Source organism: Somniosus microcephalus, chromosome 6 (genome assembly GCF_052327205.1).
Source record: "Somniosus microcephalus isolate GS21.2 chromosome 6, FLI_Smic_1.0, whole genome shotgun sequence".
In the NCBI taxonomy this organism is placed as follows: Eukaryota; Metazoa; Chordata; class Chondrichthyes; order Squaliformes; family Somniosidae; genus Somniosus; species Somniosus microcephalus.
The window spans coordinates 122,445,436-122,468,979 of NC_140992.1; the positions used below are offsets into that span (position 1 = coordinate 122,445,436).

Here is a 23,544-nt window from a genome sequence, read left to right on the forward strand (position 1 = left end):
TCAAACACTCCCAGGGCAGGTACAGCATGGGATAGATACAGAGTAAAGCTCCCTCTACACTGTCCCAGCAAACACTCCCAGGGCAGGTACAGCACGGCTTGGATACAGAGTAAAGCTCCCTTTATACGGCCTCATCAAACACTCCCAGATCGAGTACTGTACAGTTTAAAGCAGAATAAATACCTCTCTACACTACTCCATCAAGTACTCCCAGGTTGGATCCAAATAAAGCTCCCTCTATGTTGACTGAACAATGCTCCTTAATTCAATTGTGGATGAATCTTCAACTTCACTCGTGTGACAATTCTAATTCACACTGTGATAAGTCAAAGATCACAAAGAATCTCTATGTATCAGTTATTGTTTATTAGGATTTCTAACCTACAAGTATTATAAACATTTTAAAATTATTTTCTGAGACTGTTTTCTAGGATGCATGTTGATGTTGAAGTGTGGGTTGGGGCTCCGTTTGACTTTTGTTTACACTTGTGAACAGTATCTCAGGTCCTGATTGGTTGGCTTGGAATATGATAATATATGCAACTATGCTTCTCCACAACAGGAAATAGCAGACAATTGTTGTGTGGTCCCTCATGCCTTTGTAACGGCCCAGTTGCCCTGTTGTTACAACCTTGACTCTACTCTGTTCAGTCTGCAGCCACTTGTCAATGAGTGACCCTAGCTTGTCCAGCTATCTATGTCCCTGGAACTGTTACTACGTACCTGTGAATTCCATGTGACATCACATGCACTATGACCCAAACTCATCTCACCGTCTCCTATTTTAGCTCAGTCTTTCCCTCGGTGTCAAAACTGTGGAACTCCTCACCTCCCCTGCCCTGCCTCCACCAATCGATTTGCCTCATCTTTTCTCCTGCTCTTTTTGACCTTGGTGGTGTCCTGTACTTTAGGGGTCATTTTCTGATTTTTGTACCACTTGGAGGAAGCATGGGATTGGGGGCATCATAGGAGGCAAGGGACTTAAAGATCCATTTTAAAACAGTTAAGCGTTCCACCCACTTTATGATTTGGGAATTGTCCTCATCGCTTCCGTTGCTGATTTCCACCTCGTCATCAGGCTGCAGTGTGATATGCAGCTGGTTGTTGTACATGCCCAGATCCACAGGCTCCGACTTCGCCTTCGAATTTCCTTGCGTTTCCCCTTGTCTTGTGCTACTTTGGATTCCCACTAACAAAAGGCACAGAGTAATTGGTGTCATTGCCTTTCATTGATCCTTACGGCCCTTAGCACCATCACTGTCCAACAGGAGCTGTGACATCTATCCACTGATGAAACTCACTGAAGTTAAGATGTCTTCAAGATGCAACGTGCAATTGAAAACCTTGCTACACTCATATCTTCCACGGTCGCCTGTCATTTAAATTCATTGTTCCATTCCCACTCAGACCTCACCGTCCGCGGCCTCTTGCATTGTTCCATGGAAGCTCAGCGTAAGCTCGAGGAACAGCACCTCATCTTCTGATTAGACACTTTACACCCTTCCGGACTCAATGTCGAGTTCAACAATTTCAGATCATAACCTCGGCCCCTATTATATTTTTATATATTTTTTATCCACACCTTTGGTTTGTGCCTTTTCCTTTTTTTCTCTCCCACATGGCAGCTGTCTCTCATTCTGCCAGCGCATTTCACACTTCATCTAGAGCCATCCTTTGTCTCTTCACCTGTCCTATTACCATCTCATCTTGTCTTGAATACCTCTTAATGTCTCTTCACTTCCCTTTTGTTCTTTCATCCCCTCCCCCATTTCCCAGCCCACAAACTGGCCTTTTAATCTGTTTCATTTCCTGCCTTTTTTTTCTCAGTTCTGAAGAAGGGTTTCGACCTGAAAGGTTGACTCTATTTCTCTCTCCACGGATGTTGCCTGGCCTGCTGAGTTTTTCCAGCATCTTCTGTTGTTCTTCCAAGGTCAAGACACCTTAGGTCAGGGGTTCTCAAACTTTTTTGATTAAAGGACCCCTTTTCAAATGGATTAGTAATCACGGACACCCCATCTAAATTTTAAGGCTATATAATACTCATAATATGAAAGTGTGGCATATAAAGAGAGTTTTAATAATGCTATTAAGTAAACAGGCATTTACTTACAGATATCAGTGTGCCTGCTGCTCACTGCACAGTCTGTCTATCCTCGATCTATAACTGATCAACTTTTTGGCGCGCACCACCAGCCTTGGTAACTGCGGGTCTACCTGGCGATCATCATGCTGCTCTCAGCGCTCCTCCCTGTGCACTCCCCTCCTAGGTGAGACAGCCAGCCCACTCTGCGCTGCACATGTGGTGGCCGGAGGCGGGCTTGGTTCGAGCTGGAAGGCGGGAGCGGAGTCCGGCCGCCACATGTCCCGTAAGGCCAGCCCTGCTCGGTACTCATTATTTCGCGGACCCCCTGGAAAGTCTCTACAGGCCCCAGTTTGAGAACCACTGCCTTAGGTCACTGGGAAAAAACCCAGCTGAAAGATCACAGTCATCATACTTACATCCAGTTTACTGGTTGTGCACATGTCTGTCATTGTGTATGTGCTCCTTCAACTACTCATGTTGACTTTTTTGCTGGGACAACAGCAACTTGTATTTATCTAGTGCCTTTGATGTAGTAAAATGTCCCAAGGTGCTTCACAGGAGCATTATCAGACAAAAATTGACACCAAGCCAAAGATGGAGATATCAGAACAAGTGACCAAAAGCTTGGTCAAATAGGTAGATTTTAAGCAGCATCATAAGGAGGAGAGAAAGGTGGAGAGGCGATGAGGTTTGGGGAGAGAATTCCAGAGCTTGGGGCCTAGGCAGCTGAAGGTAAGGCCGCCAATGGTGGGGCAAAGAAAGTGGGGGATGCATAAGAAGCCAGAATTGGAGGAACGCAGAGATCTCAGAGGATTGTAGGACTGCAGAAGGTTACAGAGATTGGCAGGGGTGAGGCCATGGAGGGACTTGAACATGAGGATAAGAATTTAAAAAGATGTCACCTCAAGGGTACTATCCTAACCTGCAGTGGCCTCTTTCAACAGGCATAAATGGCAAAGTCAGGTTTCCTCTGACATGCCCAAGTAGCTCTAACAAAGTCTGTGGAGAGGCATACTTGGTTAATGGGGATATGCCTGGGCAGTCATCCTTCTGAAATTCCTCTACAAATCCTCCTTGACCTCCAGCTCCTTGAGAGCAAGAGGAATACCCATCCAACCAGAGGGGCTGCTGCAAATCACAGTGAAACAACCCGCACAGGGAGATGGTAAAAAGAGGAAACAATGGCAGAATTAACCTAAAGTGCAAAAGAAAAATACACTTCAACAAATGGAAACCTAAACAGCAAAAGTAAATCTCACCAAACCATTAGAAACAGAGCTTGAAGAGCAGGAAGTGACCGATATGTCATACTGTGTGACTGTTAACCACGCCATTCTCATCCAACATCCCTCCTCCATTGTCCAGCTCCATGGGTCTGCCCTGGCCTGGTTCTATTCAGATCTATCTAAACACAGTTAGTGTATTTCCAGCAATGGCTTATTTTTCCTATCTTGCACTGTCACCTCTGGGGCCCCTCAAAGATCTATCCTTGGCCCCCTTCTTTTCCTTATCTACATGCTGCCCCTCGACAACATCACCCACATTCATGGGGGTCAGCTTTCCCAAGTATGCTGATGATATCCAGGTCTACCTCTCCACCACTTCTCTCGACTCCTCAACTGCCTGTCTATCAAGTCTTGCATAGTCACAATTTCCTTCAGCTCAACATCAGGATGACCAAAGCCATTGTCTCCAGCCCCCACTACAAACTCTGCTCCATTGCCACTGATTACAGCCCTTTCCCAGGCCACACACACAGGCTGAACCAGACTATCCATAATCTTGGTCTCCTGTCCAACCTTGAGCTGAGCTTTGAACACTACATCCTGTCCAGGACCAAGACCACTGACTTACACCTCTGTGTCCATTTTCTGTGAAGCACTATGGGTAATTTCTTTATTATAAAGGTGCTATATAAATGCAAGATGTTGTTGTTGGACCAGTGATTGGAAATAGTTAAGTTATTAAGCAATAAACACCTCCAGGGACTTTTTGACAAAACACAGGAAAATGTTTAAAGCAACACAAAGACATTTTGGTGAAAGATGTATCTGCACGTAGGACCTTGAGTAACATAGTGTTCCAATCAGGACCTCTAGGGGCAGCAGCAACCCCCCCCCCACACCCCGCCAATATAACTTGTCCCTGGTATGTATCCTCTCGTTTCCACCCCCTCTCTTCCACTCCCCGGTCTATATCCTCCCTGGAACCAGCCCCCCTTTCCAATCTTCTATTCTGTCTATTCCCCCTCTTAAATCAGTTTTTTCACTGTATTCTCTCTCCGATCCTCCCAGTCTGAGCTCTCTCACTACTTTCTCCCACTCCCACCCCCCCAGTCTGTATCTTCTCTTCCGCCTCCCTTCCTGATATATATCCTCTCTTTAACCCTCCTCAACCTGTACCTCTCTCTCTCCCCTCCCCCCCTGGTCACATGCCTTCTCCAGCCCTTCCCTTCCCTAGCCTGTATCTTCCCTCTATCGTCTCCTCTCCCACGTTTATATGTTGTTTCGACCCCCTCCCCACCCTGATCGGGATCTTCTCTTTATCCCCTCCTCTTCCCGGTCTATATGCGCTCTCTATCCCCTGCCTTCCCTGGTCCATATCCACTCTCTTTCCCCTCCCCTCCCCACCCCAATGCATATACTCTATCCTCTTCCCTCCCTATTCTGTATCCACTCTCTATTCCCTCCTTTCCCCAATCTGCATCCACTTGTTCACCTGCCCTCCTTTCTCCAATCCATATTAACTCATTCCCCTTTCCTCCTCTCCCCAGTCCATATCCTCTCTCTATCCACCTCCCTCCCTGATTGATACCCTCCCTCTGTCCCCTGCCCAGTGTGTACCCGCTCTCAATCCCCTCTCCCCACCAGTATCCTTATATGTACATCCTTAGTCTAATCACTGAATTATCCCATATTCTGGTTCCTTGTACTTACACGTGCTGATGATCAGATGGATGGGATCACTAACCAGCTTTCCCCTCTCCGTGTCCTGCACCGCCATTAGCGCCAACTTGTACCTGCGTCCCGCGTCCAGGTCATGGAGTGTGTATGCGGTTAATTTTCCATTGGGAATGTAACGGCTTTTCATGTCACGGCTGGTTGTGATATTGATGATGTAACCATCACTGGAGCCAGTTAGGGGGTTGTTCCAGCGTATCTTTGCTGTAGTTGTTGTGACACCAGCCAGCACAAGTTTCTGAGGAGGCAGTGGTCCTGTGGTAGAAACACACAGCGAGCTTTCGTTAGTCACTTTATTCCCAGTGCTGTCCCTTTTACCCTGCAGCAGTCACAGCCAGCCATGGAGAGCTGAGTTACTGCCATCGACAACCAGAAGTTGCGACTCCATTGCTAGTCATAACAGGGCTATCATCAGGCACCTGGCTTTACAACTTTCCTGGCACGGGGGAGGAATCGATGGGGCCCAGGACTCAAACACTTCTCTGGGTGCGTCTCAGAGGGGACAGGGAGGGCAGAATGAGAGTGAGAGCAAAAGAGTGAGAGAGAAAGACAGACAGAAAGAGAGAAATATAGAGTGAGAGAGACAGAGAGTGAAAAACAAAGGAACAGAGATCAAATTAAAGGTAGAGAAAGAGAATGAAAAAGGAAAATGGGGGTGGCAAGGAAGAGAAGGAAGGAATAAAATTAAGAAAAGAGGAAAGACACAGAAGATGCATGATGTATGAAACAAGCAAAAAAGAGACTTCCATTTATACATTGCCTTACTGTCTTAAACAAATTTACAACATTTGTAAGTGTGGTTATGGCAAATGTTGCATCCATTTTGCATCACAAAAGATGAATGACCAATTAATGTGTTTTTGGTGCATTTGGTTGAGAAAAGTCCTCAAATCACGGCATGGGATCTTCAGCGTCCACTTGAACAAATGGACGGGGCCTTGGTTTAATTAGTCCCACTCCCCTGCTCTTTCCCAGTAGCCCTACAAATGTTTCCTTTTCAAGTATATATCCAATTCCCTTTAAAAGTTACTATTGAATCTGCTTCCACTACACTTTCAGGCAGTGCATTCCAGATCATAACAACTTACTGCGTAAAAAAATTATCTTCATCTTCCCCCTGGTTCTTTTGCTAATTATCATAAATCTGTCTTCTGGTTACTGATCCTCCTGCCAGTGTAAACAGTTTCTCCTTAAATACTCTATCAAAACCCTTCATAATTTTGAACACTTATTACATTTTCCCTTAACCTTCTCTGCTCTAGTAGAGAACAATCCCAGCTTCTCTAGTCTTGCCACATAACTAAAGTCCCTCATCCCTGGTACCATTCTAGTAAATCTCACCTGCATCCTCTCCAAGGCCTTGACATCCTTCCTCATGTGTGGTATAGTACAAGGGAGTTTCACTCATGAACCCTCACCCACTGAATCCCTGATCTCAGCTACATGTCAGTGGGGAGCAGCTAGCAGAGGGCATAGAGACAGAAGGCAGTCAGGAGTAGAATCACGACTGCATGATTTCATGCCTCTCTCAGCCAACAAGTGGTATCTGCACAGGGAACTGATGGTCCTCTTGACCAAAAGGTTGCCTGATGCAGAAAGACAAAGGAAATCTTACCAGTTTGCCTTTACATGGACGTACACCATCATAGACAGCATGAAGGGCCAACCCCAGAACTGTAGAAGTTCAGCCATGATCTTATTGAATGGCGGAGCAGGCTCGAGTGGCCATATGGCCTATTCCTGCTCCTATTTCTTATGTTCTTAAATGGGGAGCCATGAAGGTTTTACAAACGACAGCAAAGGACTGACATGCAACTACCATCAGTCCACTTAATCCATGTGGGCAACGGAGTTTTGGGATCCAGCTACCTGAGGAATGATTTCCCGCTTAACCTGTTCTCAAGCATAACCGTCGTGACCCTTAGATCCCTTCAGGTGTAATGAAATATGAACCCACAGAGAACTTTTCAGAGATGATCAAGACCTACGTGTCCACACAAGCAGGGGCCCAGCTGCGAGACTCTCCAAAGAGTCCTCCTGAGCTTCAAGACCAATCTGTGGCAGGATTTCCACTGTATAAAGTTCTCCTGGAGAAAGGTCACTGCAGAAAGAAAAGCAAACAGTCCATTACTTTAAAATACTTTAGTTTATTCACCCACCCCTCTCTTAAGAGTGCTAACTGATGTTGGAATATGGTCGCACGGGCACAGCAGTCATTGGGTACCATGTCCAAATGCCTGTTTGCACACTTGGCTCTAGGCAATGCTATTCATTCATGGTTGCAGCATTGTTGAAATCCAATCATGTCCTCACATGACGTCCTGATGTACACTTTCCAGCAAAGGTTGCTGGATATTAATCAGCAATTAGAACCTGGCTGATTCTCTCCCAGTCCCCTCATAGCTCTGGGGCACTGTGGTCAACTGTACAACCCAAATGCAACCCCAGCTGAGACTGACTAAGATGGGTCCCCATCGGGCAGTAAGTTTGACCAACGCCTCTCCACCGTCATCCAGCTGGATGGGAATGCACTCACCTGGTTTCATTCAGATCTTTCCAACTGTAACCATAGAATCACCAAAGGATCTATCTTTGGCCCTCTCCTATTTCTCATCTCATATACCTTGGTGACATCATCCGGCAACACAACGTGAGTTTTCACATGTACGCTAATGATATCTAGCTCTACCTCTCCTGCACCTCTCTCTCGAACCCTCCATCATCTCTATACTATCAGGCTGCTAGTCTGACATCCAGCACTGGATGAGTAGAAATTTCCTCCAATTAAATATCGGGATCACTGAAGCCATTGTCTTCGGTTCAAGCCACAAACTCAATTCCCATTCCGTGATTTGATCTCTCTCCCCGGCAACTGTCTAAGGCTGACCAAGTCTGTTCGCAACCATGGTGTCATACTTGATCATAAATTGAGCTTCCTACCTCATATCCAATCTATCACTAAGACCGCTCATTTCCACCTTCGTAATATCACCCCTCTCCGCCCTTACCTCAACTTATCTGCTGCCAAAATCCTCATCCATGCCTTTACCACCTCTAGACTTGACTATTCCAACGCACTCCTGGCTGGCCTCCCTAGTTCTACCCTCTGTTGCGTCCGTGTATAATAAGACACAGACTGCGGAGAACGGTACAACAGGTGTTTACTCAACGTGGCTCACACTGCAACTGATCTGTACAGATTACTACTCAGTGCTATATACAGGTGTGGTCACTGCCGGTACTGCAGTATACATGAGCTGTAAAACATAGTTCCCCCCTTAAAGGTATATACATTACAATTCCTCCCCTTTTAGATTAACAGTACCATAACACTCATTTAACAATTAACACTTTTATCGTGCAACATTAGCTGAAAATAGTCTATTTATATATTCAGTCTTTGGGGAGGCTGCCTGATCCTTTCTGGATAGCGCCTTTCCCGAGTGTCTTGCTCTTGGTGCGGAGGCGATTCTGGCCCCCTGTCATTGGTTGGTTCATCAGCTTCCGATGCTAATGTTTCTGGGGTAGATGCGACCTGTACGTCGGGTTCATCACCAGGTACGTATGGGCGAGGCATGGGGTTGACTATTTCCTGTGACTCTAATATCTGGTCAGCATGGCATCTCATGATGCTCTCCCCAACGTCCACTGTGCACATTAGTGGCACCTGCCGTGTGCATATCGTTCCTGGCTGCCATTTTTCTGTTCGGTAGTCGCGGGCCAAGACTGGTTGCCCTACATTGAAGCTCCTTGTTGGCTTCTCATGGATGTGCTGGAATTGCTTACTCTCAACATCTCTTCGTACGTTTGGTCTGAGCAAATCCAGGCGAGATCTTAACCTTCGGTTAAAGAACACCATGGCTGGGGCCTGGTTGGTGACTGCATGTGTCGCATTCCGGTAGGCGAACAGGAAATCGTCCACCTTGTGCTGCAGCGGAATGTTGTCATTGTACATAGCCTTTGTTGCCTTCTTAAAGGTTTGTACGAACCTCTCAGCCAATCCATTTGTGACTGGATGATACGGGGCGGATGTGTAATGCCTTACCCCATTCTTTTTCAAGAACCTCCGGAACTCTTCGGACACAAACTGTGGCCTGTTGTCGGAGCAAATCTGTTCTGGCAAGCCATTCCTGGCAAAAATGGTCCGTAGGACTGCAATAGTTTTCTCCGTGGTGGTGGAGGACATTTTGATGACCTCAGGCCATTTCGAGTGCGCATCCACGGCTATTAAAAACATTGAGTCCATGAATGGACCAGCAAAATCAATATGCACCCATTGCCATGGAGAGGAGGGCCACTCCCATGGGTGTAGAGGGGCATGTGGTGGTGCATTTTGGACTTTCTGGCATCCTGAGCAGCTCTTGGTCAGGTCCTCGATTTGTTTATCGATTCCCAGCCACCACACATAAGCCCTGGCTAGGCTTTTCATTTTTACCCCTCCCAGATGACCCTCATGAAGCTCATTGAGCACTCTATCCCTTAACTTGGGTGGAATTACCACTCGGGATCCACACATCAAGGTCCCCCAGCACACTGACAGCTGTTCTCTCCTTGTCGAGAATGCTGGCAACAGTGAGTCGCCATGTGCTGGCCATCCCTTCATCGTCAAATCATACACCCGAGACAGTGTCGGGTCATTTCGGGTTTCCTTTTCGATACAAGCGTTAGTTACCAGTAGGTATTCAACTATAGTCGAATGGAATATTTCGACAGGATCCACTGCTGGTGCTTCCTCCGCAGCAGGCAGTGGCTTCCTCCGCAGCAGGCAGTGGCAGGCGTGATAGCCCATCAGCATTTCCATGCTGTTTCGTGCCCTTATATTCAATCTCATAGTGGTGCACCCCTAGAAAAAGTGACCATCTTTGTAGTCATTGCGCAGTCATCGCCGGAACGCCCTTCTTCAGATTAAAAATGGAGACAAGTGGTTGGTGGTCAGTCAGCAAGGTGAACTTCTGCCCGTGCAGATAGTGATTGAACTTTTTCACTCCCCACACTAGGCTGAGGGCCTCCCTGTCAATCTGGGCGTAGTTACGCTTGGCTGAGGTTAGTGATCGTGACGCAAAGGCTATTGGCCTCTCTGAGCCGTCCGAGAATTTGTGCGACAGCACCGCTCCAATGCCGTAGGGTGACGCATCACATGCCAACCGAATTGGTAATGGCGGGTTGTAATGGGCCAATACCTCTTTCGATGTGATTAGTGTTTTGCTCTTCTGGAAAGCTCATCTACATTCGTCACTCCACTTCCATGGCACCCCAGTTTGCAGTAGGGTGTTCAGTGGGTGTAGTATTGTAGACAAATTTGGCAAGAACTTATGGTAGTAGTTTACCAGCCCGAGGAACGACCTCAGTTGTGACACATTTTCCGGTGCTGGAGCCTTGACCACTGCCTCAATCTTCTCTGGGGACTTATGTAACCCCTCTTTATCGATAACGTGGCCACAATACGAGATCTGTTTTCTAAAAAAGTCGCATTTGGGGCGGTTAGCTCGGAGCCCATATTCCTGCAATCTAGTGAGCACCTGCTCCAGGTTGGCAAGGTGATCACTGTCATTTTCGCCCGTGACCAGGATGTCATCCAAATAACACTGGGTCCCTGGGATCCCTTGCAGGACTTGTTCCATTGCCCTCTGCCAAATAGCCGGAGCTGATGCTACCCTGAATACCAGCCGGTTGTATTGGTAGAGACCTTTATGGGTGTTGATTGTGAGGTATATTTTTGATGCTTCTTCTACCTCCATTTGCAGATACGCCTGGGCCAGATCAATCTTAGTGAAGCGGTTCCCTCCAGATAGCGAGGCGAAAATATCTTCAATCCGCGGAAGTGGATATTGTACGGTGTGAAGGACCGGGTTCACTGTTACCTTAAAGTCCCCACAGATGCGAACCTTCCTTGGTTCCCCAGGCGTGCTGCTCAACGACTTTTTCATCACAGGGATGATGGGTGTAGCCCACTCGCTCCAGTCTACCTTGGACAGTACACCTGAACATTCCAGACTCTCCAGCTCTGCTTCGACGGCTGGGCGGATCGCATAAGGTAACAGTCTGGCCTTAAAAAATTTTGGGCTTGCGTTTTCTTCAATTTTAATCGTCGCTGTCATGCCTTTTAGTGTTCCGAGTCCTTGCTGGAACACTTCTTTCGCGTCAGTTAGGATCTTTGACAGTCGCCCAGGTGTGACGTCTTTATCCTTTTTGTCAGCCACAGTCAGTGCCTGTATGGAATGCCAATCCAATTGTATTTTCCGGATCCATTCACGTCCCAGTAATGGTGGTCCTCCATCTTGCAATACATACAGGTCTAGTTTTGGTGTTTCCTTACCGTTATATATAACGGTCACCCTTATTTTTCCTTTGGGGTAGACTTTTTGCCCGTGTACGTCTTCAAAATAATTTTTGTGTCTCTCAAGGGTATGTGTGAGAATAGCCGCTCGTAGTCCCGTCGGTTTATGACTGTTAGGGCTGATCCTGTGTCCAATTCCATCTTTACCTGGACTCCTGCTAACTTGAGAGTGACCCAAATGGTTCGGTGATCCTCCGTTGTGATCACATTATGTAGTTTCAGACAACTCAGTTCCCTGCTTTCGGAGTCGTTATCACTCTTTTGTTCGTCTGAACTATTCTCCATCATCTTATGTACCTTCTTGTACTTTCCTTTGGTAGGTTTCTTATTGCTGGTTTTCTTTCCCGATCTGCAGACTCGTGCTATGTGTCCTACTTTTCCACACTGTCTGCACACTTTGTCTTTGAACCAGCAATCATTCTGGTCGTGTGTTGTTCTGCCGCAGCGATAGCACTTCTCTGTTCTGTATGACATTTCGTTTGTGCCATATTCTTGCGGTCTCTGTTGTATCTCTGCAGCACCCCGTGCTGCTGCTTCATATGATACCGCAATGCTGAAAGCCTTTTCCAGCGTAAGGTCCTTTTCAGATAAAAGCCGTTTCTGGGTTCCTTCACTTTGAAGCCCACACACAAACTTGTCCCTTAAGGTATCTGCCAGTCCCGCTCCAAACTGGCAGTGTTTTGATAGTTTGCGCAGTTCTGTTAAATAATCAGCATTGTTTTCATCCTTATGCTGGTTCCGTTTGTGAAACTTGAATCTTTCTGCTATCAGCAGTGGTGTGGGGTTTAATTGTTCCTTTAGTATCGTTACTATGTCTTCAAAACTCTTTTCCATTGGCTTCGTTGGGGTTACTAGATTTTGTAATAAACCATACGTCTTTGCACCCATTAAATTTAACAATACCGATGCTTTCTTGTCATCTGACACCTCATTTGCCTTGCAGTACACCTCTATTCGTTCGACATATGTAGCCCAATCTTCGACTTCATTGTCAAATGCGGTGATACTGCCACTCTTCGGCATTTTGGGTGTGGTTTAAAATGGCATCTCCCAATGGCTTAAAATGGCGTCGCCCATGCTTTCCTTCCTCCCCCGCTGCTGCCAACGTCGCTCTCGGCGGTCCTCGTGACAATGGCGGTGCCTCGCGGGTTTCTGCGTGTCTCTCTCTCCCTCTCTCCGACGCTGCTCGGCCCCTGAACACCGGCTGCGCCCTGTGCGCTCAGCCCTCTCTCTCTCTCCCCCGTCGACGCTGCTCGGCCCTTTGCTGTGCCGCTCGGTCGCGCTCTAGCCCGCCGCTGTCCGGGAAGGGTCTGTGCACTACCTGTTGCCAGCCCGTTTCGCTGGACCACCTCGACTGGAAAGCCAAGCCTGGCTCTCGACAGCCTCCCCCGCAATTCTCGAGTCTCTGCTGGATGACTGGGCGGTTGCCCGTGGTCGACGCCCGAGTCTCTGGCCTTGACCTCCAATCCACTGATCTCCAGGAACGAATCCCCGGGAGGTGATGCAGAGTTGCAGGTAGGTTTGAACCTGCCTCGTCGCCAATGTTGCGTCCATGTATAATAAGACACAGACTGCGGAGAACGGTACAACAGGTGTTTACTCAACGTGGCTCACACTGCAACTGATCTGTACAGATTACTACTCAGTGCTATATACAGGTGTGGTCACTGCCGGTACTGCAGTATACATGAGCTGTAAAACACAGTTCCCCCCTTAAAGGTATATACATTACACCCTCCATAAACTTGAGGTCAGCCAAAACTCTGCCGCCCGTGTGCTAACTCCCACCAAGTCCCACTCACCCATCTCCCCTGTGCTTGCTGACCTACACTGGCTCCCAATTAAGCAACGCCTTGATTTAAAAATTCTCATCTTTGTTTTCAAATCCCGAATTGGCCTCGCCCCTCCTTATCTCTGTAATCGCCTCCAGCCCTATAATCCCCCAGATGTCTGCGCTCTTCCTGTTCTGGCCTTTTGAACATCCCCGATTTTAAATGCTCCACCATTGGCAGTTGTGCCTTCAGCTGCCTAGGTCCTGCTTTGGAATTCCCTCCCTAAATTACTCCGCTTCTCTTTCCTCCTTTAAGACGCTCCTTAAAACTTACCTCTTCGACCAAGCTTATGGTCATCTGCCCTAACATCTCCCTATATGGCTTGGTGTAAATATTTGTTTTTTTGATAGCACTCCTGTGAAGTGCCTTGGGACGTTTTATTACGTTAAAGATGCTATATAAATATACGTTGTTGTTGCTTGTTAATAAAGGTTGTATTCGTGGAAATATATCTTACTGTCAACTCAAGCTGGGGGAATAATTTACCAGTGAATACTCCCCTCAGCCTGGTTGGGGTGGTGGGGAGGGAGGTGGGTGATGGGACGGGGAGTCATTACTTACCCAAAGGTGTAGTGCGTGATGTTAGACCCCAGCAGAACAGTTATGTCTTTAGCCGAGTCGGAAGTCTTCAGGGAGAGCTGGATAGTGCTGATGGCCGCTTGTTTCGGGCTGTGCAGAGACCAGGTGACGGATATGCTAGAGGCAGTGACATTTGCTACAGAGAAGTTGCCAATTGGACCAGGTTCTAGAGGGGAGAAGAGAAACCTCCATCACTTGGAGCCTTACAGTACAAGCAGCACCGAACCACGGCTCATGCTACCTGCTGAGATTTAACAAGTCTGCATCTTGCGGGAGGGGTGGAGGTAGGAATGAATCACAGTGAAATAAAAACAGAAAAAGCTGGAAATGCACAGCAAGGTCAGTCAGCATCTGAAAAAGAAAGACAGATTAATGTCTCAGGTGGATACCACTCATCAGAATTGGTCTCAAGAGGAAGAATCCCAAACCATGAGGAGAGAAGGGGCCAACAGGCGGAGTTTAAAGTTTCGGTTTGGCCTTTTTCCTCAAGACTGGCTCCCCCCATTATTGCGGCCCAGCACTTACTGGAGAATAGGTGGGATGCCCACCACATTCTCCCATCAATTCTGAAGGTGTAAAATAGCCAGACCAATGCATACAGGTTAAAACCTTTGGTCATATTTATCTGTAGGTGAATATAAGAAGCAAAAAGGCACGTGCTGCTGAGAGACAAGAAAGGGGAAAGACTCTAGTTCTTTTCATTAGCTTTTGAGTGAGTCACTTAAAGTAAATTATGCGAGAGGTCAGTTCTCACAGGGCCCCCATCAGTATCCTTCTGTTTAGAGGCTCGCAAAAGTTGAGCGCCAAGGACTCCCAAGAAGATATGTTGACTTTAAATGGACTTCTCCTTTGGCGTAAAAACAGACCCTTTGAAGACTGTCCGTGACAAACACACACACCCAGCAAAGGGCAAGTTAACGATCCAGGGAATAAGTACCGTCCCAGTGATAGTCACCGCTTCTCAGTACAATGCTCCTCAGCATCCAATAAAAGACATTGTTATATTTGGAGGAATTCACATAGAATAGCAACAGGGAGGAGCCCCACGGACAACACCAGCTGCATTTTGTGTATTTCATTACGCATTAAGACAGGAGAGAAAATTAATTTCAGACAGATATTTGCCCCTAAATATGAGGCTAAGGTTTGATTACATGCAGCTCAGGCAGTATTCCAAGGACTGACTTGAACTTCCTTTCAAGCTGACACAGCACTACAATTACACACGTTCATTAGTGACTCTCACATGGCGTTGCTCACGGATAGTTGCATCATATGACATTCAATAAGAACAGTTTATATTATGTCATGCACAATATATTGTTCTGTTAAGGTGATGCTGCATCTATTAAAGGACACAGGAATCTAATTGTTGTTAAGTAAATGGAGTTTAATTCTTCAGTAAGGATATTGTGCAGGTTGGAAAATACTTGTAAATTTCAGGCTCCGGGTCAGAAGTTTGCAGCATTAAATGACTGGCTTTCTTTCTCTTTTAAAATTGATTTGCAATCTTTAATAAAGTGTGACATCTGGACTGTAATGGATCACACATGTGGAAGATGTACTTGCCCTGAATTTATGGGCGGAGGCTTCCCACGGGAAAATGCCTCCGATCCACAAATAAAATGCCCACCTACCTGGTGGTCCAGGAGGTATGGAGACTCGCAGTCCTGGGCCTCTCCGAGTACCCACGGGTAAAGGCCCACGTACCCCCGGGGTGCATGCGGTCCGCAAGCGCCCCTGGGATCACGTGGGCCGGCCCAACCAACGAAAGAAGGGGGATCCCCATTCATACTTATGGGGAATCAGTATGTATGGAAACCCCATAAGCATGAATGGGAATACCCCAAAAAATACATATACACATCAAATAAAATAAAAAATTACATATTTAAAATTAATTAAAAAGCCATTTAAAACAAAAATATATTTAAAACAAAATTAAAATTTTTTGAAGAATAAATTTAAAGGATTTAAAGGGGCTAAAAATAAACCTACCTTATTGCATAGGTTTTGTAATGTATAAATGATTGAAAATTTTTTTTTTTTACATTTTTAAACTCTGGTGCAAGGGTCAAGGATGTCTCGGGGCGGTTGCAGGGCATTCTGGAGGGGGAGGGTGAAAAACCAGTTGCTGTGGTGCATATAGGTATCAACAATATAGGTAAAAAACGGGATGAGGTCCTAAAAGCTGAATATAGGGAATTAGGAGGTAAATTAAAAAATAGGACCTCAAAAGGTAGTAATCTCAGGATTGCTACCAGTGCCATGTGCTAGTCAGAGTAGAAATAGAAGGATATTTCAGATGAAAATGTGGCTAGAGGAATAGTGCAAGGGGGAGGGATTCAAATTCCTGGGACATTGGAACCGGTGCTGGGGGAGGTGGGACCAGTACAAACTGGACGGTTTGCACCTGGGCGGGACCAGGGCTGATGTCCTCGGGGGAGTGTTTGCTAGTGCTGTTGGGGAGGGTTTAAACTAAAATGGCAGGGGATTGGGAACCTGTGCAGTGAGACAGAGGAAAGGGAAGCAAGGATGGAAACAAAAGACAGGAAGGAGAAAAGCAAAAGTGGAAGGCAGAGAAATCAATGGTGTAAATCAAACAGGGCTACAGTAAATAATAATTCTAAAAGGACTAAGAGTGTTAAAAAAAACAAGCCTGAAGGCTTTGTGTCTTAGTGCAAGGAGCATTTGTAATACGGTGGATGAATTAGCTGCACAAATAGATGTAAACAGATATGATGTAATTGGAATTACGGAGACATGGCTCCAGGGTGACCAAGGCTGGGAATTCAACATCCAAGGGTATTCAATATTCAGGAAGGACAGGGAAAAAGGAAGAGGTGGGGTAGCATTGCTGGTTAAAGAGGAGATTAACACAATAGTAAGGAAGGATATTAGCTCTGATGATATGGAATATGTATGGGCAGAGCTGAGAAATACCAAGGGCAGAAAATGTTAGTGGGAGTTGTATACAGACCCCAAACAGTAATGCTGAGGTTGGGGATGGCATTAAATGGGAAATTAGAGATGTGTGCAATAAGGGCACAGCAGTTATCATGGGTGACTTGAATCTACATATAGATTGGGCTAACCAAATTAGTAACAATACTGTGGAGAAGGAATTCCTAGAGTGTATACGGGATGGTTTCCTGGACCAATATGTCGAGGAACCAACTAGAGATCAGGCCATCATAGACTGGGTATTATGTAATGAGAAAGGATTAATTAACAATGTTGTTGTGTGAGGCCCCTTGGGGAGGAGCGATCATAATATGATAGAATTCTTCATTAAGATGGAGAGTGAAGTAGTTGACTCAGAGACTAGGGCCCTGAATTTAAATAAAGGAAACTATGATGGTATGAGTTGTGAGTTGGCTAGGATGGATTGGGGAATGTTACTTAAAGGGTTGACAGTGGATACGCAATGGCAAATATATAAAGATTGCATGGATGAACTATAGAATTTGTTCATCCCTGTTTGGCATAAAAATGAAACAAAAAAGTTGACTCAACCGTGGCTAACAAGGGAAATTAGGGATAGCATAAGAGTCAAGGAGAGGACATACAAATTGGCCAGAAAAAGCAGCAAAACTGTGGATTGGGAGCAGTTTAGGATTCAGCAAAGGAGGACAAAGGGATTAATTAAGAGGGGGAAAATAGAATACGAGAGTAAGCTTGCAAGGAACGTAAAAATTGACTGTAAAAGCTTCTATAGATATGTGAAGAGAAACGGATTGGTGAAGTCAAGTGTAGGTCCCTTGCATTCAGAATCAGGGGAATTTATAATGGGGAACAAAGAAATGGCAGACCAATTAAATACATACTTTGGTTCTGTCTTCACAAAGGAGGACACAAATAACCTTCCAGAGATGTCAGGGAACATAGGGTCTAATGAGAGGGAGGAATTGAATGAAATCAGTATTTGTAGGGAAATGGTGTCAGGGAAATTGACAGCATTGAAGGCTGATAAATCCCCAGGGCCTGATAATCTACATCCTAGAATACTTAAGGAAGTGGCCCTAGATATAGTAGATGCATTGCTGGTCATCTTCCAAAATTCTATAGACTCTGGAATAGTTCCCATGGATTTAAGGGTAGCTAATGTAACCCCACTATTTAAAAACGGTGGTAGAGAGAAAACGGGGAATTATATACCGGTAAGCCTGACATCGGTGGTGGGGAAAATAATAGAGTCCATTATAAAAGATGTAATAGCAGAGCACTTGGAAAACAGTGACAGGATCGGGCAAAGTCAACATGGATTTACAAAAGGTAAATCATGCTTGACTAATCTACTGGAATTTTTTGAGGATGTAACTGGTAAAATAGATAAGGGAGAACCAGTGGATGTGGTGTATTTGGACTTCCAAAAGGCTTTCGATAAGGTCCTGCATAAGAGATTAGCGTGTAAAGTTAAGGCACATGGGATTGGGGGCAAGGTATTGACTTGGATAGAGAACTGGTTGGCAGACAGGGAGCAAAGAGTTGGAATAAATGGGTCTTTTTCCAAGTAGCAGGCAGTGACTAGTGGGGTACCGCAGGGATCGGTCCTTGGGCCCCAGCTATTCACAATATATATTAATGATCTAGACGAGGGAACTAGATGTAATATCTCCAAGTTTGCAGACGACACAAAGCTGGGTGGGCGTGTGTGCTGTGAGGAGGATACCGAGAAACTCCAGGATGATTTGGACAGTTTGGGTGATTGGGCAGAAGCATGGTAGATGCAATATAACGTGAATAAATGCGAGGTTATCCACTTTGATGTCAAAAACAGGAAGGCAGATTATTATCTGAATGGCAATAGATTGGGAGAAGCAGAAGTGCAACGAGACCTGGGTGTCCTTGTGCACCAGTCGCTGAAGGTAAGCATGCAGGTGCAGCAGGCGGTTAAGAAGGCAAACGGTATGTTGGCCTTCCTAGCGAGAAGGTTTGAGTACAGGAACAAGGATGTCTTGCTGCAGTTGTACAGGGCCTTGGTTAGACCATATCTTGAGTATTGTGTGCAGTTTTGGTCACCTTATCTGAGGAAGGATGTTCTTGCCATGGAGGGAGTTCAGCGAAGATTCACCAGGCTGATACCTGGGATGGCAGGAATGACCTATGAGGAGATTGGGTCGATTGGGCTTATACTCGCTGGAGTTTAGAAGAATGAGAGGGGATCTCATTGAAACTTATAAAATTCTGACAGGACTGGACAGACTAGGTGCAGGAAGGATGTTCCCGATGGTCGGGGTGTCCAGAACCAGGGGTCACAGTCTAAGGATAAGGGGTAAGCCAATTAGGACAGAAATGAGGAGGAATTTCTTCACCCAGAGAGTGGTGAACCTATGGAATTCTCTACCACAGAAGGCAGTAGAGGCCAATTCATTAAATATTTTCAAGAAGGAGTTGGATATATTTCTTAAGGCTAAAGGGATCAAGGGATATGGGGAGAATGCAAGGACATGGTACTGAATTTGGATGATCAGCCATGATCTCATTGAATGGCGGAGCAGGCTCGAGGGGCCAAATGGCCTACTCCTGCTCCTATCTACTATGTTTCTATATTACAGTGTATTTTTATGGCCCGAAGGTTTAATTGTTAAGTAAATACAGGTTCAGGTCAATATCAAAGTTGTTTGGTTAGGAAACTTCACAGATTGGAGTGGGTACTCAGTGGGTAGCACTCGTGCCTGAGTCAGAAGGTCATGTGTTTAAGTTCCACTCCAGAGACTTGAGCACTTAATCCAAGCTGAGTATCGAGGGAGTGCTGCACTGTCGGAGGTGCTGTCTGATGTGCCTCAATGAATCCGAGGCTTGACGTTAATGGAGCAAAGCAAGGCTTTTATTTAACTCAGAAAGTAATACACATTGGAGAAGTGTCTCTCATCCAGAGGTCTGCTGTACTGCTGTGAGACACGCTGGGGCTTGCTTAAGTAGGGGCCAGGTATGGGCGGAGCCCTACACGCAATACAATACAGGTAAGGAAATGAAACTGAAACTAAACTAAACACAGGGAATACAGTGCCTGATGAATGGCATATTTCATCACATTCACCCCTTCTACAGATTTAGTCTGTTCGGGGGTTTGATAGTCCTCTGTGACCGACGTAGCTGTTGTGCTGCCGCGGGTGTCGGCTGGGTGTCCCCGGTGGCCTCCTGGGTCTCTGCCGGGGGCGCCGCCAGGGTTGTTGAAGGGGTAGTTGGTGGGGGCACCGTTGGTCGATGTTCTTCCGGGGGTGGTGAAAGGATAGTGGGTGGGTAAGAATTGCTGTGATCGTTGTTGCTGTTGTTGTCGTGGTTGTTGTCGTTACCGGCTGGGGCGACGTCTTTTATGGACACGGTGTCCTCCCTTCCGTCGGCGTGCCGGACATACGCGTATTGGGGGTTGGCGTGGAGTAGGTGCACTGACTGCACGAGGGGGTCCGTCTTGTGGCCCCTCACATGCCTTCGTACAAATACCGGACCTGGGGTGGAGAGCCATGACGGCTTGGATATGCCTGAGGTGGATTTCCGGGGAAAGAAAAACATTCGTTCATGAGGCGTGGCATTAGTGGCAGTACACAATAGCGACCGTATCGAATGGAGCACATCTGGGAGGACTTCCTGCCAGCGGGAGATAGGGAGGCCCTTGGTCCTTAGAGCTAGAGTGACTGCTTTCCATACTGTCCCGTTCTCTCGCTCCACCTGGCCGTTACCCTGGGGGTTGTAGCTGGTGGTACGGCTCGTGGCGATCCCCCTGGACAGCATGTATTGGCGTAGCTCTTCACTCATGAAGGACGCCCCCCTATCCGTATGGATGTAGCTCGGCATACCGAACAGGCAGAACAGGCTGTTGAGGCATTTAATGACCGTGGCGCTGGTCATGTCTGGGCAGGGGAAGGCGAATGGGAAACGGGAGTATTCGTCCACAATGTTCAGGAAGTAAACATTGCGGTCGACTGATGGGAGGGGGCCCTTGAAATCTAAGCTGAGCCGCTCAAAGGGCCGTGTAGCTTTGATTAAGTGGGCTCTATCTGGGCGGTAGAACCGAGGCTTGCACTCAGCGCAAGTGCGGCAGTTCCTGGTCAGAGACCGAACTCCCTCAATCGAGTAGGGTAAGTTGCGGGACTTTATGAAGTGGAACAGCCGTGTGACCCCTGGGTGGCAGAGGTCATTGTGGAGGGTCTGTAGCCGGTCCCCAGTGGCGCTGGCACACATCCCTCGTGAGAGGGCGTCGGGGGATTCGTTAAAGGCCCCTGGCCGGTAAATGATGTCATACTCGAAGGTGGAGAGCTCAATCCGCCACCTAAGAATCTTATCATTTTTAATCTTCCCCCTCTGTTTATTATTGAACATAAACGCTACCGACCGCTGGTCGGTAAGTAGGGTGAAGCGTTTGCCGGCTAGGTAGTGCCGCCAGTGGCGCACTGCCTCCACGATGGCTTGGGCCTCCTTTTCCACGGAGGAGTGTCTGATCTCGGGCCCTTGGAGGGTCCTCGAGAAGAAAGCTACGGGCCGCCCTGCCTGGTTGAGGGTGGCCGCCAAGGCAAAGTCAGACGCATCACTTTCCACTTGAAAGGGAGTGTTCTCGTCCACTGCCTGTAGCGTGGCCCGCTCAATATCCCGCTTAATGCTTTTGAAGGCGGCGTGGGCCTCAGCAGAGAGCGGAAAAGAGGATGCTTTCAAGAGGGGGCGGGCTTTGTCGGTGTAGTTGGGGACCCATTGGGAATAATAAGAAAATAACCCCAGGCACCTTTTCAGGGCTTTGGGAGTGTTGGGCAGGGGGAGCTCCCAAAGGGGGCGCAATCGGTCGGGGTCTGGTCCGATTTCCCCATTCTCCACCACGCTGCCTAGTATGCAGAGGCGCGTGGTGTTGAAAACGCACTTGTCCTCGTTGTAAGTGAGGTTGAGTTTTTGTGCGGTTTTCAGGAACCTCTCGAGGTTCGAGTCGTGATCCTGCTGGTTGTGACCGCAGATGGTGACGTTGTCGAGGTAGGGGAAGGTTGCCTGCAAGTGGTGGTCATCGACCATGCGGTCCATCTCCCTCTGGAAGACCGAGACTCCATTCGTCACCCCAAAGGGGACTCTGAGGAATTGGTAGAGGCGTCCGTTCACCTCGAAGGCGGTGTACGGGCGGTCCTCTGGTCTGATAGGGAGCTGGTGGTACGCTGACTTGAGGTCGATGGTGGAGAACACCCGGTATTGGGCGGTTTGGTTCACCATCTCGGATATGCGGGGTAGCGGGTAGGCGTCTAGCTGGGTGTATAGATTAGCCGTCTGGCTATAATCTATCACCATCCGCTTCTTCTCGCTACCCCTCACCACCACCACTTGGGCGCGCCACGGGCTGTTGCTGCGTTCGATAATGCGCTCCTTCAGGAGCCTGTCTACCTCGGTCGCGATAAACCGCCTGTCCTCCCAGCTGTACCTCCTGCTTTTGGTCGCTATTGGCCGGCAGTTGGGAGTAAGGTTCGCGAATAGCGAAGGCGGCTTTACCTTCAGGGTAGCCAGACCGCACACTGTGAGGGGCGGCTGGGACCCGCCGTAATTGAGCGTGATGCTTTGGTGGTGGCACTGGAAATCCAGGCCCAAGATCACGCTCGCACATAGATTCTTCATGATTAGTAATTTAAAATTATCGTACACAGTTCCGTTAATGGACAATTGTACCGCGCAGTAACCCATAATGGTCGATGTCTGGGTTTTATCAGCCATAGAGATGGTGCCCCGAGCAGGGACCACCGTTAGAGAGAGTTGTTGAGCTAGTTCAGGGTGGATAAAACTCTCCGTGCTTCCACTGTCAATTAAACATTTAACCCCGCACCCGTTTACCTCGATGTCCACCATTGATTTGGATAGCGGGTGCGGTCTGGTCTGGTCCACTGTGACCGATGCCACTGTAGGGCCCTGATCGAGACAAGATGGCGTCCACGCTGTCTGCTCACAAGATGGCGGACCCCACGAGGTCGGGCAAGATGGCGTCCAAGATGACCGCTCCCACGGCGCACACGCGGCGGTGGCGGGTTTTCCAGCGGGGTTCCCTCTGCACACCTTCCCGAAGTGCCCCTTCTTACCGCACTTAAAGCAGGTGGTGCCTTTCGCCGGGCACAGGTTTCTGAAGTGCTTCGGCTGCCCGCAGAAGTAACAGTTGGGGCCCCGACGCGTCGCGGCTGTCGTAGGGCTTCTGGGGGGAGAGCGGGGCCCCGACGGTGTCGGGCTGCCGGGCGGGGAAGATGCCTTCCAAGATGGCGGCGCCCTTGGTGCACACGTGGCAGCGTGGGCGGCGCGGGCCAAAGAGTAGGCGTCCGAGTTTCTCTGGGCCACATCCAGGGATCGCGCTGTGTCCACAGCCTGTTTCAGGTCCAATCCCGTTTTTTCCAGTAGTCTCTGCCGGATGTAAGTGGAGCTGAGGCCTGCGATAAAGGCATCACGAACAAGCTCATCAGTGTACACTGCGGCTTTTACACCTTGGCACTTGCAGTCTTTGCCAAGCGTTTTCAGGGTGACTAGGAACTCATCCAACGATTCCCCAGGTCGCTGTGTGCGAGTAGCGAGCAGATGCCTAGCGTACACCTCGTTCGTAGGCTGCTGGTAATGCGCCTTTAGGATGTCGCAGGCGGCCGGGTACGTGTCGGCGTCTTGGATGGGGGGTAAACCCGGTGGCTTACCCAATTCTGCAGGATTCCGAGTTTCATACTCTCAGCGTCCGTAGCGCCTGTGATGGCTGCGGAATTGTCCAGGAAGAATTCCATACACTTAAACCAGTGTCCGAATCGTGCCGATGCA

The 23,544-nt window shown here is 47.8% G+C and overlaps 1 protein-coding gene across 1 annotated transcript in view; it reads right to left on the reverse strand.

The window, feature by feature from the left end:
- Nucleotides 1–23,544, reverse strand: part of LOC147116049 (sushi, nidogen and EGF-like domain-containing protein 1) — a 135,539-nt gene that overhangs the window by 78,600 nt on the left and 33,395 nt on the right. The window contains exons 9-12 of the mRNA XM_085990763.1: nucleotides 13,774–13,957; nucleotides 7,032–7,144; nucleotides 5,020–5,298; nucleotides 1,021–1,189 (exon numbers count right to left, since the gene is read on the reverse strand). Coding sequence (XP_085846889.1) covers nucleotides 1,021–1,189; nucleotides 5,020–5,298; nucleotides 7,032–7,144; nucleotides 13,774–13,957 — 745 coding nt within the window. The remainder of the gene's footprint in view (nucleotides 1–1,020; nucleotides 1,190–5,019; nucleotides 5,299–7,031; nucleotides 7,145–13,773; nucleotides 13,958–23,544) is intronic.